This window comes from Cyprinodon tularosa, unplaced genomic scaffold (assembly GCF_016077235.1).
Source record: "Cyprinodon tularosa strain WSP-4 unplaced genomic scaffold, ASM1607723v1 ctg285, whole genome shotgun sequence".
Lineage (NCBI taxonomy): Eukaryota > Metazoa > Chordata > Actinopteri > Cyprinodontiformes > Cyprinodontidae > Cyprinodon > Cyprinodon tularosa.
The window spans coordinates 681560-700326 of NW_024038991.1; the positions used below are offsets into that span (position 1 = coordinate 681560).

General features: G+C 38.6%; 1 protein-coding gene across 2 annotated transcripts in view; it reads right to left on the bottom strand.

The window, feature by feature from the left end:
• nacc1b (nucleus accumbens associated 1, BEN and BTB (POZ) domain containing b) overlaps nt 1-18767 on the bottom strand; it is a 30061-nt gene that overhangs the window by 4732 nt on the left and 6562 nt on the right. The window contains exons 2-5 of one of the 2 annotated variants that reach the window (XM_038290625.1): nt 4747-4897; nt 3525-3767; nt 2034-2234; nt 773-1232 (exon numbers count right to left, since the gene is read on the bottom strand). In XM_038290625.1, the coding sequence (XP_038146553.1) occupies nt 773-1232; nt 2034-2234; nt 3525-3767; nt 4747-4872 (1030 nt within the window). In that variant the 5' untranslated portion in view covers nt 4873-4897. The remainder of the gene's footprint in view (nt 1-772; nt 1233-2033; nt 2235-3524; nt 3768-4746; nt 4898-18767) is intronic. The other variant, XM_038290627.1, reaches the window with a different exon arrangement.

Sequence of the window (18767 nt, forward strand, 5' to 3'; positions counted from 1 at the left end):
TATGCAAAGAACACCCGACAGCCAACATCATTACACTCTAAAGGTTTTTTTTTCCTCGTTACCTATATGTTGTTGATAGAATAAAAATGACTTTGATCCAAATCTGCCAGACATGAATACTTTTAAGCTGAACTCATTGTATATTTGACTTTATTTGGGGTCTGTTTCATATGATGAAACCCACCAACTTAAGAATGAAGTAAGAAATCTGATCTGTCCACAAAAGTAAAACATCACTATTTCCACATCTGGAACTGAGGCCCAGTAAACAACGCTGAGGATATAAACTCTGTGGGGAAGTCTCCCCAACTTCCTTAACACAAAATGCTGCTTTCTCCTCCGCCGGACTAGAACTGCATCACAGTCCAAATCAGGAATATTAAATTACCCACTAAAACATCATAGGCACCTTCTGCACCACACACTGGTTATGTGAACAAGTTTTAATTATGTTTTCAAGGAAAAATGCAGAAGAATTATATTAAAAGAGTGAAAATCCATGAATTTCTATAGACTATTGCACCCAGACAGGATTCTTGTTAGCCAGCTCATTTAAAACATCTTAACTTTTAAGACCCTTCCTCTTAAAAGGATTGGAATTAATAGGAACCGAAATCAAAATGAGGAATCGGAATCGTTCCAACTGAAATGAAGCAAAACAATAAGAGAAAAGGAGCAGTCATCACCACATAACCCCCCCTCCCAGGACTCTGTGCCCCTCTATGAAAGCTGAATGGTGTTCACTCCCTGACGAGCTTCTCTGCTGTCTCACCTGCTGCTCCAGCGTTTAGCATGCTGTACATGGTGTACATGTTGCAGATCTGTCTGTACTGCTCTTCAGCGCTTTCATCTACGATCTCATCCTCTTCCTCGTCATCATGGTAACTGATTGGTGAGTCGCTTGTGTACATGCTCAGTGTTCCTGGACTCGTGCCTTCGGGGGTCCCGCCGTTGTTGTTGTTACTACTGTGGTTACTGTTGAGTCCAGCTCCTCCCACTAAAGTGGCACCGCCACTGCCCGCCATCGCAGCACTAGCCGCGGGTCCACGCCCAGATGCGTCCTGCGTTAACGTGGTACAGGAGGAGGAAGAAGATGAGGAGGAAGAGTAGCGTGCAGCCTTTCTCATTCCACCTCCTCCGCCTCCTCCAGAGCCTCCTCCCCCGTCCCGGTTTGCCCCCTCCCACAGCCGCTTGGCAACGGGGGTGCAGACCACAGAGTAGGGTGAGCCCTCCTGCCCAGGAAGAAGGAGACAGAGCTGGTTAATCATCACCATCAAGAAATGCTGACAACCAAACAAAAAACATTTTCAAATCTGTAAAAAAATGAAAGAGATCAAGTATTAAGGTTTATTTTAGGATCCTTAAATAACAAATCAACAGCACCACTTTATCTAAAATGTATATATTATTATTTTTTAAGCTGCTAGCTATTTAAGTTCTTTAATCTTTTTTTTCCCTTCACATAATTTTTTCTATCTGGGTAATGCATGTAGCTTCACCAAGAAAGCAACTTAAATGAAAGCAAAATGAGAAGTGATAAAATATCATAGAATAAAAGGAATCCTCTTGTAAATAACTCATAAAAAAAACAAATTTTTAACATAGATGCAAAGTAGAGATTTTACACCTTTGATGACTAACTGATGTTGAGCCAATATCACTATGATTCATACTTGTTTTTAATACTTATTTTGTAGTGTGGAATGTTAGAAAATGATGGATTAAGTGATATTTCTTAAAAAGAGAAACATAGTCAATAGGAATAGAAATGAAAACAACTGATCGATTCCTTATTAACCAACAGGTAACATAGACTTTAGACAGATGCACTGTGTTTTATCAACATGCCAATACCAGAGATTTTAGGTGGAGGCCAAAAATAATCCAAAAATCAAATTGAGATATCGCTAATGCAAAATAGGTGCATCTTTAATCCGGGACTCTTTGATGTATAATAGATGTTATATGTTACAGAGTATAATCCAAGCTGGTGATCTGAGCAACACGACGCATGTTTTAAGTTCAGATCGTACCTGCTGCTGATGGGCTTGCTGAGGTGTAGTGGCCGTCTGTTCCGTTTTTACCTTGGATACCAGTGGAAGAGGCGTCAGACAGGAAGCAGGCCTTCCTACGGCACCCCCCCCTCCCACTGTCTGAGTGACAGGACTCTGGGGTTCAGAGGATGGGGTCTCCTCTGTGTGGAGACCTTGGGAGTCACAGCTTGGAGATGAGACCTGAGGAAATTAAAAGGATTATTATATTATATTGTATGATTTTCTTTTATGTATAAATAACATAAATATAGAGCTCAACATTTAAAGGACCTCTATAACAGATCTGCTACAAATAAAGTGCCTAATTTTTAAAGGAGCACAGCACAACTTCTAGAGTTTTTGCAGAATTTTGGCCCCTCTGGCAACAATTGAAATGACACCAGTGTTGTGCACTTGCCTGGGAGAAGAGATAAAACATCTGCCGCTGTGATGGCTTGGGTCTTTTGTTTAGAGGCGTAATGTCTTCTAATAACAATTTATATGATATTTATCACAGCAAAAAGAAAAACTCTTTTTATTTCATTAAATCTGTCCCAATATTTACTGTTTCATTGCCGATCTAATTTGCCTCTTTTTGTTGTGCTAGATTTTCTTACTCTTGTGAGGAGTCTGGGATTGGGTTAGAGGTGCAATGATGGCTGGTCGACTGTATCTTCAAAAAACAGCTGACCAAGTTCCTGCACATCAAAACCAAAGAATACAAAAAAAAATTCTTATTAACTCACTAATGGAGTCTATAGGGGTGACTGTGGCAAACACTAGAAAACAAATTTTAATGTGGGCAATTATAATGGTGTGCATAGGAAACAAAATAAGCTTGAACCTCTAAAAGTAGCGCAACATCCTTTATATACTAAGGGAAAAAATTATTTTCGTCTAAATTACAGATGATGGATGGATGGATGGATGGACGGACGGATAGACGGATGGATGGATCGTGGGTTTTTGGAGCTAAGACAGCGATTAACAGATTGATGTAAAAGAAAAGGATAGTTGGAAAAATTAAAGGATGGCAGTAAAGAGGTGTAGAGATGAATGAAAAGACTGCTGGATGCAACCTTTAGACAATCAAATCAAGCCAAGTCTGTTGGGTACACAGTATTTTCCCAAACTTATCTAGACCTCTCTTGCACTATTCTCTAGACTGGACACATTTTTAGACAGCATCATTCTGAGAGGACAACACATCTTTGCAGACTTCCATTTAAGCCTAATGCAAAGTTTGTCCTAGGAAAATTAAAGGCAAGCTCTAATCAAAACAACTTTTCCTGATTTATGCAGATTTATGCAAACTAATCAAATCAGGACTGCTTTATGCTGAATTTACTGTGTCACTATCATGATTTATAAACTTCTGAGTCATAAAAGCCAGCCAGCAAACACATAAACCTGCATCATGTTTCTTTAAGCATGCTGAGTAACAGCTATTAACATAAAGGACTCTCGAACATTCCTTTACACCGAGGGTACCTTGAGGAAAAACTCTGTGCCTTTCTCCATTATCTGTTGGATCTGGAGGAAGCCGGCAGTGTACATGAGCAGAAACTGGTCTCCAACATTCATGCTGAGGCGTCCCGTATAGCAGAAGGCCAGAATCTGCTGGAAGCTCTGTGGCTGCACAGCCGGAGGTAGCTCCACCACCGAGCTCTTCCCCCCAGCATTGAACAGATCACGGAAGTAGGAGCTGCTGGCTGCCAAAACGGCACGATGAGCCTGAGGGGTAAACAGCGAGACAGCGGAAGTCATCAAGGTTTAAACAACACAGGGTTTCACGCTGAATATACAAACTGCATAACAAAAAAAAAAAAAAAACTGACTCTATCTCCACCTTTGAATATGACAAATTAACTGAAGGTAAATATGTCACCTGCCAATCAAATTAAGCCCATTTAATTTGTTTCACACTATGTCAACTAAAGACCAAACATTTCAATATATTTGATGAAGATTTTTCCATTTTTTATGTTTTCATTTCTTTCCACATAAAAATCAGCACTTTTATTCAGCAGCCTGTAGATGTTAACCAATCAATAAAATCCACTGCAACCAATTGCCATTGATTTGTTATCCCTTGTGAATTTGTTGCTTGATTTGTTAAAAAATGTTTCTGCTTTGTTTAAATTGAGAGTGTTCATATTTATCATGTAAACGGGAAAGAGAAAGCTACATCGACATCAAGAATCTGCAACCAGAAAATTGACATCACATATCAGAGATTGGTCAGACTGGTCAGACAGGGCTAAAAGGCCTGTGATATGTTGATATTTGCAAGCCTGTATACTTGATCACTGCAGTTCTAAACGTTTTGATTCAATATGTATTTGTGAACCTCGTGACATAAAATCACTAAAACATACAGAACGGTTTGTGGCTTTTAATGACAGAGATAGGAGGCTTTTGCCTGCTAAATCAAATCCAGTTGTGGAGTTTTTTTTTTTTTGTCCTGCTCCAGCTGCAAACCAAGGAAATCAAAATCCATTTCACTGAAAGCTGCAGATAATTATCCAACCAAAATTTTAAAGACTTCACGTCCAACCAAAACAAAAAAGAAAGCTATAGCAGACATTCATTTCAACTACCATTAAACCCTTCTATTTGACAGAGCAACATTATGAAGTTATAACATTTTTAAACATTTTGCTTTCGGAGAAATAATTAAAATAAGATATTTTAAAAAGCAAACAAATCTTACCTTAAAGGCATGCCCCTTGACGACCACGGAGACATCACAGTAGAGGCCCTGCAGCCGCTGTTCGTTCAGACACTCCAGGACGTTGTTGCCAAAGTTAGGGATCGCCATCTGCAGCGTCTGAGCCATAACGCTCTTCCCAGGACCACAGGGTCTGCAAAATGTTCCACAGGAGACCCCTGTCAGCGGTAGGTAAGGAAGTAAGGGCTCCATACATAGGCAAAGCATTAGAGTAAAGAAGAGGAAGAAAGGGATGATTACTAAAGGGGAATGGCTAAATAAGGAGCGATAAGAAATGTAATGAGAAGATAAGGTGGCAAAAAACAAAAAGCAAGAAGCTAAATCTTTAGGCATCAAAAGTAGAGCAAAATAGGTCACGAAGATGAGCAAAACACAGCGAGATAGATATAAAGAAAGGAGGCAGTTCCAGATAAAGAGAGTTAGTTTAGTGCATAAAGATTAATGAATTTAAAAAATGGTAAACAGCTTTGATTTACCATAAGTCAAACTTCTAAATGAAAGAGAATTTGGGTCCAACTGGGCCATTTATGTAAGCTTTTATCTTTATTCTAATTCCTAAGATCTAAATCATTTTATAAACCATTAGTTGTTTTTTTTTGCCCTAGTTTAGAATTTATATTTTTTTTATTTTTGAAACAAAACCAAAACCTGCTTACATAACTTATCTTATTTCACTTCTCCATCCTACAAAGGGATCTGTGATCAAGAAGATGTAAAGCAGAAAAATCTCAACAAACAAACCCTATCTCTATCATTGACGCTTCCCTGCAAAATAGACTGGTTTCTGTTTACAAACACACAACACATGCATACTATGGCTCTAACGCCACCAGAGGTAAACAGCTGAGAACAGTAAGGTGAGTCACACCGCCACTGAACAAATACATCCCAGGCAAGACAGCGGCCCTGAGCTGTGGATGCCGGCCAAGCTCGGCAGACACCACTGAGTATCTGGAGCATAGCTTATAGTGAAGCGATGATACATCCTGTCCGACCCCGATACAACCCCAAACATCCCACTAATCTGTAAGAATATTAAACTGATTAGCCTTTCTTCTCCACTGAGACCAAAATGCATGGATTAAATACCAACCTGAACGGTAGGCTTCATAGTCCTATTCAGTTCTTTTATTTCTAGCAAGCGGTCACCAAAAGGCATGTTAATCTGTTTTTACCTAATAACGATGATTCGAAGTAAATCTTATGTAAGAACATGAATGTTGATTGGTTTACTGACATCTAACTGGTTCTACAACACTTTGCTTGGCTCCTTGGACTTTGGTGCATTTTTTTTTCTTAGTTAGTGATGTCAAATTGATTCAAAGTTTTCTATCTAAGGAAAACCAGTTGATTGCATCGAGTCATTGACTCAAACGCAATCCCTCACACTAAGCATCCTTGTAGCGACAGTGGAGAGGAAAAACTCCCTTTATCAGGAAGAAACCTGTAGCAGAACCAGGCTCAGTGTGAGCGGCCATCTGCCGAGGCCGACTGGGGTTCAAGGAGACAGAAGCAGAGATACAAAAAGCTTTTAGATATCAATATTGATCAATATGCATTTTTTTTATATCGATATGCTATATCGTCCAGCCTTAATATCAAGAGACGTTTTGTTGATAGGAAAGCTGCACAGCCCACACAATGTGGTGTGCTCATGACAGGGGAGTCACAGCTATACGTATACATGCAACGTGTACACCTTCCAGTCAGGAGGTGCTGTTGTTTTTGTTTGATTTATTGACTGTTTATTATTTAATCACAGCAATGTCTGTAAATCCAGCTGGATGTGTCATTGGTTTCTGCATCTTTCAGTCCAAATGATTCAAGCAATGATGTTCTGCAATTAAAAGTTTACTCATTATGCATAGCTGAGGCAGTCATGGAAGTACCGAAGCGCCCAGTCTGTTTTCTGGTGCTCATTAAACATCCTCCAGATTTTTGTAAAGGAACAACTAGGCACCGCCCTCTCACCAGTCCATATTCAGGGAACAGAGACGGTTATCTTACAAATACCTGGATGAGCACCTGGACAACAGACTTGAGATATTTTGGGGTACGAGAACAGGGCTCTTCTACAACACCAGAGTGGCATCAGCTTTTATTTCATGGAGTGGCCTCCTGGGGTGGTGGCATTTTGACAGCTGACAGAGACTGGACAGCCATAGGATCATGCCCCCTGGATACAGTGGAGGTGGTGGGAGGGATGATGATGATGAGGAAGCTATCCCTTGGGATAAAGATTACTACCAAACCTTTCGACTGGACTGTATCTACTCAGCCGAGATCCTTCAGAGGCAAGTTGTAACTGCCCAAAAGTGCGAGGAGGCGTTTTTGTCACTTTTTTCCTCCAGTTGTCAGATTATATAACAGCAAAAACTGCTGAACTGAAGTACATGGAAATCATGCAGGGTCTAAATAGGCCATAATTGCTATGTCTCTCTGGGACTATGAGGGTGTAAATATTCTGTCCTACTGTTACATGGATTGTCCAGGCTGTATACAGAGTAGTAACTGATGGTTCTATCCAGTTTGTGTCCTTGCTTTTTTCTAATGCAAATGTGAAATTAAACCTTTTTTTTTCTTTGGGAGAAATAAAGGTATTCTTCCTCATGGGACTTTGAAACAGTCAGTTACAGTGGGAAGCAGTTTGGGAGAGACATCACTCACCAAACTTACTCCATCATATGCTAGTGCTATAAGAAATAAAGAATATTCTACATTGAAATCAATCCATCCATCCATTATCTGACACGCTTGTCCCGAGTGGGGTCGCGAGGGGTGCTAGTGCCTATATCCAGCAGTCTATGGGCGAGAGGCGGGGTACACCCTGGACAAGTCCATCGCAGGGCAACACAGAGACACACAGGACAAACAACCATTCACGCACACCGAAGGGGACTTTAGAGAAGCCAATTAACAGTCATGGTTTTGGACTGTGGGAGAGAACCCACCTTTGCTCAGGGAGAACAAGCAAACTCCATGCAGAATCCGGGAATCAAACCCAGAACCATCTTGCTGCAAGGCAGCAGTGCTATCACTGCGTCACTGAGCAGCCAATAATATCACAAAACATCTTTCAGATTAGGACTGAAACAATTAATCAGGTTAATCCTGATTAATTGATTATTGAAATAATCGCTAAAAGTTATTAACTGGAATGTAGAGACTCCAAAACATGGTTTAATTTAGCAAAAGGTCTTCCAGGAATCAATATATATATATATATATATATATATATATATATTAGTGCTGTCAAAATTATCACGTTATTAACACGTGAACGTGACGCCATTTTAACAGCGATAATTTTTTTAACGTGAGATTAACGCTATGTGGTTTTATGGTACAATTTTCCAAGTACATCCCGCTGCAGCCTGCGAGAAGGCGGGGCTATTTCCCCCCAGTCTATGCATTTCTCATAGGCTTCGAGAGCGGAGCTCCTCAAGGGAAAAAGACGCTCATACACTGGGTGACGCTAGTGCCTTTTCTTTAAGCCCCACCACCAACAAACAAGTTGAGTGTCTGGTAACTAGTAGCAACCTGAAATACGCTGAGAAAACAGATTACTGAGGTGAAATGGAATCTGCTACGGCACTCTTGCTGTCTGTGTACGCCACAGGTCAGTATCGTGTGTGTGTGTGTTCTCATTTTTGTTAAGAGGCTGAAAAGTAACTTTCTAGAGAGACTTCCTCCATCTAGTGATGTCGGTCTATTGATTTTGATGTATTGATTGAAAATTGTTCATTATTACCTTGGTTAATTGACATCTAATGTTAACTCTACTACATATTTTAGCAGTAGGGTAAAATGCTTGTCTTTGTTCAAAAGACTGTATTAACTGTAAAGACTGTCTTTTACATCAGCCTGTTTTCAGGGCCTTTTTTTTGGCTACATATTTGTTATTTTTTGCTACATGCCTCCCCATCTTCTTGCCATATGTGTCTATGGCATAAATCAGTATCTGTAACCTGTTTTCATTAAAAAAAAAGAACATTGGCACAAACCTAGCCTGTATGTATTTTTTTGTATGTCATCGAGAGTATTTAAATGATTTTCAATCAGAAAAAAAATGTGCGATTAAAATGCGATTATCTTAATGCGAGTTAACTTAGGCATTGATGCGATTAATCGCGATTAAAAAAATTTAATCGATTGACAGCAATAATATATATATATATATATATATATATATATATATATATATATATATATATATATATATATATATAAAAACTAAACCTTAGTAAAAAAAATTCCTAACATTGAGTTGGATCAGTCATTTGGTTTAGTTCCTCAAGCTATATTAAGGGAAAAATATTCTCTGGATTGCAGATTCAAGAAACTACTTAAAAAGAACCCGTCTGTTAACATGCAGCCAAACATTCGCTGCTCTTCCTTACTCAAGCCACTTTCCCACTGAAAACAGCGGGTTCGTGAGTGTTATTCGAACATGGGTCGACCCGCTAACAATAGGCATTTGGCTCCCTTCCCACTGGCAAGAAAAGGTGGGGCAAACCCCTCGCTGATAAGCTCCGTGGCCTCTCTCCCCCGCCGCTGCGTGTCTGGTGATACCATCGAGCTGGGTTAGTATTGATCATGTCACCAGTACGACATAAATCACTAAAGTAAACAATGGAGAGCAACATATAAGGAAGCCAGGGCATAGTCAGTGTGCATTATTGTTTTGCTCTATTATCTGTCCGCATCCCTCTCACCAGTGCCGTGCCATGCTTAACAAATGTAAAAAGGCTTGTTACATCAAACGTGGTTAGGGCTGTGTGATGACGTCATACGTTGCTTTCCATGATGTCACGTAATTTAGCGGGTCAGAGCCGAGACGATTTTAACAAGGGTCGCTTGCCAAGATGTTTGACCCGGTTAGACACACATCAATGAGCTGTTCCCACTGCCACTAAAAGCTGATTGTTCCCAGGTTTAAATAGGTTTTCAGCCAGTGAGAAAGGGGATATATAGAAACCAGAGAAATTTGCCACTTTAGAAATAGACTCTTTGCAAGTTTACATTAAAGTTAGACATATTTTAATTAAGATGGGCTGGCTATAGAGTAAACAATTTAGACCTGGGTCTAAACAGGAGTGAGTAACTAATTTAATGCTCTTAGAAATTTTTCTAATGCCATCAACAAGTACCCATGACTCATGGCAAAATCAGAGTTTGTCATCTTTACTGTCGACAGGCTGTATCCATGTCCCGAATTCCTCGTTTTCCAGCCAATTTTGTTAAAATTTGCATTTTCCCATTCTCTAGCCTTTTCTCCGCCTCAAGCATCTTTTCCCACCATCCAACATACGGCTTTTTGATCAAACTGAAACAGTTCTGCACAAACACGCAGAACCAATTATATCTGATATATCCGACGAAATAGTTTTATTTTTTTTACATCTTTAAATAAAGATTTTAAATGCCACGATAATCACATTTAATGAATTTTAATGCCAATTAAGGCCTTAATTTAAAAAAACAATAATTTAATGACTTTTAATGACCAGCGGAAACCCAGTAGACATTTCTTTAAAAAACAGGACTGGAAACTCTAGTTTGAATTCTTACTGGATAACATAAGAACACAGCATATGCAGTGGTCTTATGAAAAAACGAAAATATCTATGGTCACCGTGGCCAAATAACTCAATCTGTGTCGGGTGTGAACATAAAATCTCCCCCCAGAAGATATTAATATCATCTATTTGAGTAATGAAAATCCCAGCCAAGCTCAAATGCATTGATTTTGGAACAGCGTGTTCTCTCTTGGCAAACACACAACTTTCTAATACAATCTGAATAAGTTCAAATAACAGTGGAGGTATAACTGTGTAGATTAGACAGGGTTCACAAATTGGAACTTTCATCCAAACTTTAAAAACACACTAAGTAGTGTTCTAATCAACTTAAGCTAAAAATCTTTATCATTTAAAAACCAGAATCCAGCAGAGGTGAGTGCAGATAAACCCTCACCTACACTGTCTGGATATCCAGATATTTATATCTGTTCTAATACAATGAAAGTATTACACTCCATATTGTATTTAGATGCATAACAAACCCAATGTAAAGGTTTTGGCTGGTTTATATTTGGGGTTTTTTTTTGTTTGTTTCTTTGCTGAATTGCTGAGCTTGCTCTAATGGCTAATCCCTGTAAATGTTTTGTTTGATTTGTCAATAAAGGTTTATTTTTTGTTTAATCTGAGGCTTGAGTAACATCTGTTACCAATGTGTCCTTTTTTTATGTCAATGGCAAAAGAGAAATCAATAATGGCTTCAAAAATCGGCAGCACATATCGGAGATTGGTCAGAGTAAGGTCACCAGGCACCAGGCTTAGATCAAAGTTATATCAGTTATCTATATATGTTATAACAATACCTGGGTAAAAATTAAATGTATTCTACACTACCGGTGTGTTCGAATCCACGAAGGCCAAATTTGTGGGCTGATTACGTGATATTATGTCACTGTGACTCCTTAATATTGACCCAGTCCAGATTCGAACACACCATACATTTTAATGTGGCTCAAAAATCTAAACATGCACCTTGCAGATAATTGCACCGATTTCAAGGTCCAACTGGTTTTACCAATGGTAACCACCAACACAATCCATGCTCAGAGAGACTGATACGTCTTCCAGAGATAGTAATATCTGAACCCTTTCATGTTTGACCATTCAGAAGTAAGTCAGGTGGATTTTCTTCTGCAATGGCTCGGCTACCTTACCGATATGTCTTAAAATACTACTCCCAGGAACAATTCTAAACTCCCTGAAAATGTACACATGAAAACATATCCAAACAAGAGATTTATCAAACCATACCATTTTTTTCCCCCGGAGAAAATAAATATGGAGATATTAACTTGGAACAAATTTCCTTAAGAACTTAAGAAAACTGTTTAGAAGATGAGTGAGGCTTTGCAAGAAAACATAAAGCACAAAGCGATGCGTAGAACTATCATTTAGAAACAGGAGAGAGAAAAGACAGGAGGAGTTCCCTCCACAACCAAAATCAGCACAGCAGCATGCTGTAAATGCAATTTTGTTTATCCAATGGTCTAAATTTATGGTATAGAGGAAAATCTTTTATTTCCGGGTGGATCATCTAATTAAGTGGCCCTCCGAATTGTCATTCTCTCATATTAAAATCTAAAGTGTTTTTTTAAGTAGAGAGCAAAGTTGTTCAGTTTGGTATATACTGTAGAAAATTTCCCGATTCACATACCTTATAACACACCTGAACTTCGTTATTTTTTTTCTTTCTTTTTTCCTGATTTAATGAGAGCAGTGGGCTTTAGGCTGCCCTGCAAGGCTTTAAACCTGGGTTTGAATGGTGACAAAGCCATTCTAAGCACATATCAAGATGCTCATTTTGAGCCTTGATCGATATTTAGTTTTGATTATGTTCATGGTGGAGAATCCTGCGTCACAGCAGTAGGTTGAGCAAAACATACTGAAAATGTGCAGGGTCATCTTTAAGCATGCCATTTCACTTTTCTTTCAACAGTTCACTGCGGTTCTTCCAGCAGTCCACACTTTCTTTGCTCTCTTTTAATCATCTTCTCCTTCTTTCCCATCGCTCAGCTTGCCACAGGTTTTCCTGCTGTGTCTAAAAGTAGCTAGCAGCAGCAACGTAGACTGACACAGCTCATTGGCTAATTTGTATCACGTGTAGCCCGGTGCCAGGTGCTCTGGGGGGCTTTACCGTACAAACAGGAGGAGCGGCGCAAGTGAAATTAGACACTGCCGTCGGAAAACATGCAGTATATTATTAGCCAGCAGGTGAGTCCGGATCCAGACCGCGGTCCGCTAATCTGTGACCTCTGCCATAGACTATCACTACCCGACAGCCCCAATAACAAAATGGTGTAGGCACCGCGCAGTGGAGGAGTTACGTTACCAATGGGGAGCAAAAAGCAGTGATCGTAGTCCAAACGGTAAGTTAACCGAGTTCACTATAAAGTCCACTATATAGTCCCCACTCTATGTAACGATTGAGGGATTAAGGGATTAGGGCGGAAGTTTGGACAAAGTAAGCTTGTATGAGCTATGACAACAGCCACTTTTAAACAAAGCGTGCACGAGGAGAAATGGGCTCTCGCACGCTTTTAATAGGCGTTTCCTCTCGGGGGTGGTTACAGTTGTTTTTTGTTTTGTTTTTTAAGTGGAGAGGGTGGTTACTTTTCAAAAATTGGCAAAAATCCTCCTCTATACGGTATTAATCTGACAAAAAACACAGAAAAATGTCTCTGGAGGAAAATCCTTCCTCTCATCCACACATTAAGGATCTTCTGAGGTACAAAATCAAACCACATTTTTCCATATAACACAATAACATATAATACCTCCTGGTTTGAATCAAATTACAAAAGGCAGACAGGAAGTAGAAAGCTTTTTTTTCCTTTATTTTTTGCCTCCAGACGCTTACTCTATAAAAAGAAGCTCCTTGCAAATAAATGTAAAACCAAGGGGTTTGTAATGGGATCCTACAAAGAGTACATATGAGGCAGGAAGCTGTGGCATGCTCTCTCAGCAAACTATTCACAGATGAACAATAAAACGCTGTAAAAAGATTAGACCAGTACGGACAAACCAGTTATGATACACTGCTTTAAACCTACATGTGGTCATAAGCACTTAGATTAATTATCAGCAAATAATTCATTTGATTAAATCAATGAAATCACCACCCAGAGGGTCTACAAGACATTTAACAAGACATTATAACTAGATTGCATTTTCTTTATATTTTTTTGTGATCTATCATATATAAAGCAAGATATCAAATGTGCTGAAAACTGCCAGTCATGTATTGCACAATAACTAGATCACTGACTTATCACCATTTTAGGAACAACAGACTTACTGAGACCTGTAAAGTACAATGTATCCTGTTATTTATTTATTTTTAAAGTTATTACTTTAAAATCTATGCAGTGTAATAGGGAAATAATCTTTTTGTGGTAATATCACTGTGACTTGTTTATGAGAAGTTAAGGTGTCAGGGAGCCTATGCAATCTGAGTAGCTAACAGTAATTATTTCCATGGATTTTGTCTTATTTGTTATATATATATATCTTTAAAACATCCGCCATGGCAGGTAATTGATATGTTATGTATAGCAGGGCTGCAACTATGATTATTTTGATAATCGATTATTCTCTCCATTATTTTTTAGATAGATAATCAAGCCAAAGGGTCCTTAAAGAAGCTTTTTTACAGAATTAAACCAGGTGAAACTAAACCTTTTTCGACTTGTGGAGTTCAGGTTAGAGCATATTGACATGAGAAAAATATTTTCTTTTTAAATTTTTATCTTAAATGCAAAATATTTTGATATTTTTTTCACAATCTTGGTATAATTACTGATCTAAGTGGGTCGCTCTGTCAACTAAAAGCATGTTTTAAAAGTCTCTTTACTCCAGTTACCAATTAATCGATTACTGAATTAGTTGACGATTATTTCAATAATTGATTAATCCGATTAATTGGTGCAGCCCTAATTTACAGCATATCATGTGTATGACTCAATAGAATTCAGTTGAATAAGAAACAAAACAGTGTGTTTGAATCCCAAACTTGTAAAAAAATAAATAAATGAGGTTAGCAGAAATTTTGACAGTTCCCTGACTTCAAAGCATTTGAAGGCCAACAAACATCCCAGCAAAGCATCGCAGGGACCTGCAGCGGACATGTGCAGCAGCCCCTAGGTAATAATCAGTGCCATCTATAGGGACTTGCCAACTTATGAACTTCCTCTTTGTGGCTGTTTAGTCACAGTTTCATGCATTAGATCATTAAACATATTTCAATTTATAAGAACAAAGATAACCTGTGAGATATAAATGCAGTTTTTAAACAGCACCTTTTTTTGTTGGAAGAAAAGCTGCCAAACCAACCAGTGTGAAAACCTAATGGTCCCCCTTACATAATAACTGGTTGAGTTGTCCGCTAAGGCGACAGCCTAACCTGCATGAACTGCATGCATACGCATGCAGTTCATGCAGGTTTGTAATTTATGCAGCTAATATTGCCTAGTTGAACAGTCATGCATTTCGAGCCTTGCATCTAAACCTTGTTTAAAGTCAAATTTTTAACTAGGATGTTCCAAAAGCTTTAAGTCATTGGAGACTGACTTTCTAATAATAATAAATTGTATTAAAGTGCCTTTCAGGACGCCCAAGGACACTGTATAACAAATAATCAGTGTACATAATATCATACAGTATATACTGTATTAAAAACAGTGGAGGTAAGCAGTCTTGAACAGATGAGTTTATAGCCTTAATTTAAACAGAGCTAAAGTCAATATTACAAATATCTGGTGGGAGTGAACTTCAGAGTTTGGGAGCAGAGCTCCCACTCTGCTACCCACGGTGGGCAGCAGAATAAGCTAGGTGGATGGAAGAGGAAGATCTAAAGGTACGAGGGGGGAAAGCAATCTGAAGGAGAGTTGAGAGGCATGTGGGAGCAAGATTAGGGACGACCTTGAAAGCAAACAGGAGGATCTTGAACAGGATACTGAAGCTGGACAGGAGGTCAGTGAAACTCCTTTAGGAGTGGGGTGATGCGATGGAAAGTAAGGGTTTCGATAATTAAACGAGCTACTGAATTCTGGACCAACTGAATTTTATGAAGAGATTTATGAAGACCGAAAAGAGAGTTGCAGTAATCGATGCGGGAGGTGAGAAGGCTGTGGACCAGAACAGAAGCAGAGTGCGGGGAATAAACTAAGCAACTGCTGAATAACCTAAGGCCTTCAGCTTCAGGTCAAAACTCAATTAGCAGACATTCTCTTATAGCTATTTCCTAGTTGAGAGCAGAATTTATGCCAGCTGGAAAGTAGTTTAAATCCTAAAGCTGCAAAGCTTCCACAGGCCACACACCACCACCACTATGTTAAACAGCCGGTATGATGTTCTTCTTCTGAACGCTGTGATGGTTTTTACGACGGGTGTAACAAGATACACGCCTTTATGTCTTCTCAGTTCATTTAATATTTTCCCAAGACTTTTGATTATCAAGACCTTTTTGAAAAACACGTGACAGGCATCTGTGTTGCATTATGGTCAGTGGTGATGTTCAACTTGGAACCATCCCATTGCTGCGTTTTATGTTACCTCTCACCTCTTTTCCCTCAGGGCATACCTTGAGGGAGTCGAGGGGAGCTGAGTGTACAGCTCGGTCCGGCAGGGACAGTACATTCTGGTCAGACGGCTCTCTTTGGCCCTGTCCTCTTTGACTGCTCCACATCAGTCTGTCTCTTGACTGATCCTGAAACTCTGCTTCCCCCAGAAGAACTTCAGAATGAGTGTAGAGAAGAGAGGTCTGAGAATCTCTGATTTTTAGATTTACTCAGCCTGCTCCTTTTTGTCACTCTTGGAGTAATATTTGGAGGCCAGCAACCCTTGCAAAGAAAGCACCAAATTTCCCTTTCCTTATTTTTTTTTAGGAAATGGCATTTACAATAAAAGCTCCATAACATAATGAAAACAACAAATAATTCAAAAACTATAGCAAAGACGGAAATTGCTGCAAAAAGGCTTCCAACTGCTTTAGCATCAGAAGTAGTTGAAAACTGCATTTAATATTCAGTCAGATTATCTTCACCTCATAAATGTGAGACCCGTGAAACAGAAAAACTAATACTATTTTTTCCAAAACGCTACCTGTGCTGTTACATAAAAAATAAGTGCATTTTTTTTTAAGTATTCCAAGGACTAAAAAAGGCTTCCACAATATAAACACCACAAAGTCAACAGTTTATAATAAAAAGGATTGGGTTAGGATGAGATGCTCCCTTTATAAAATACCATTTTCATGGTATTTAGACCAAAATGGAAAACAAACATCTTCTAACTGCATTCTAGCAACATGGAACCAGATGTTATTCTTACTGTTCGTATTTTATTATTTAAGGTTCTGTGTTTTTCTTATTTAGCCTTCAAAAGTCAGCTTAATGCACATATAAATGAAACATTACCTTAGGCTCTACAGGAATATGACGACACTTCAAAACTAGACGTGTCTTAATATAACTTTTACATTTCAGATATGACACCAACTTTGCAGCTTTGAGTATTGGCCGATATGGATTATTTTATTGATCTGTTTCGATATTAACACCATTCATGCATGCTTTTATATTTATTTCATAGAGTATAATGTTAGAAAAGGCTTGTTCAAGAAACATTATGCAAACAATATGTATGAAAACGACAGACCCATGTGATATTAACCAATGTGTTACAGGAAATTTCAACAGAAACAGGGTGTTTCTATTAGGGCTGAACGATTTTGGAAAAATGCTAAATTGCCATTATTTTCAACCAAAGTTGCGATTTTATTTTGAGTTTCCTTTTCACTAACACCAAGCTTGCAGATGTTTCACCCCTGACTAGCGTTTTTTGAAAGCTTACTTGCCCAGAATCCATTGTTACAAGACTTTACTGTAACCGTTGTATGAAAAAAAAAAATGTTTACTTCTACTTGCATGCATGTATCTGCTGCTAGCTTAAACTTTCTCCATTTTTCTGTGAGGTGACAACCTACTTCAGTTGTTTCATCACCAACTAAAGACTGGAGAGAGAAATTCCTGTCTTACTCTTGTTAAATATAGTGGGATTAAAAAACAGTGCCTCTGTGATTTGAAAATGGCATTTTGCCAAATGCGATTACATTGCCAAAGCAGATAATTGCCCAGACCTCATTTCTATCAGGATGACAATATCAGAGATTTTAGAAGCAGTACAATTCAATATTGTTTTTTTTTATTAATATTGGACCAATTTTAGATTTTAATATCTGATCCAGACACCCCTGTTTAAAATATTTGTTTTTCTCTGGTACTATTTTTTTCTAATCCAGTAGAAAAACACTTGCCTCAACTGTGTCATGGCCTCTCCCATGTGGGTTTCACCCATATCATGACGTCTCCCTATTACTTCTGTCGTCACCCTATCAATTCGGCTCCTCTTTAGGAAGGCTGAACAAAGATTGAGACCTCTCTCAGCCCAAAAACACATGTTTAAGACATAGGCATTAGCTAAAAAGTAAAAAAGTTGATGTTATTCTGCAGGTTTGGTGCTTAAAAAAAGGCACCCTGTCTCAACACTGAGCAGAAATGATGACACTCTTCCTTATGTCTCCTGGACAAAGTGGGCGTGTTATTTTCTGTGCAGGCACAGCACCCATTACGTTGATTAATCGTTTTCATACTGACACACAGTATTGAACACGGTTATAGAATAAAGGCTTAATATAATGCTAATTACAGAGTACCAGGAGTAACCAGCTAATATTGCCTAGTTGAATAGTCATGCTATTGACCCTTGCAGCCAGCCAGTGTGCAGAAAGCTGCTCATCAGATGTGACTCTCCTGGCTTACCAATTAAAAGTTTTAAAACACAAAATCCTTTTTTATGAGAGCATGGAGAGAAAACTAAAGGGTGCCATGATTTTCTGCATTCTTTACAACCAAATATGCCTTTCCACCATGCAAGGAAAAATATAGCAGCCTTTACTTTTTAATCAGGTGACCAGCGGTGCGTTACGAAAATGCCCTCTGAGAACGTTTTTTTTTTTTTTTTTTTTTTTTTACATAAAAAAAGATGCATGGAATGCCCTCCATCTAAAATATATTAAATTACAAACATAAACTTGAACAGTCATCATCTTGGTTTATGCTAACAGGACCTATGGGACTAAAAAAAAATCTAGTTTTGCATGATTATTTTAGCTAGATGTGTGTATATAAGAACCACTCAACCTTAAATAAAACAGATTTCCATTAATAATAAGTGCTTGAGGGAAGATGCATAATAAATACATAGTGAAGCACCTTCTCTGTGATCTAATTACAGGAAAATGTTGGGAACTGGGACAAAAATTTTGCGTTTCAAACCTTTAAAACTCTGTATTGTCTGTATTTTTTTTTCTCATACCCCATCCACACTGCTTGACTGCCTTCATTACCACACACACAGACACACACA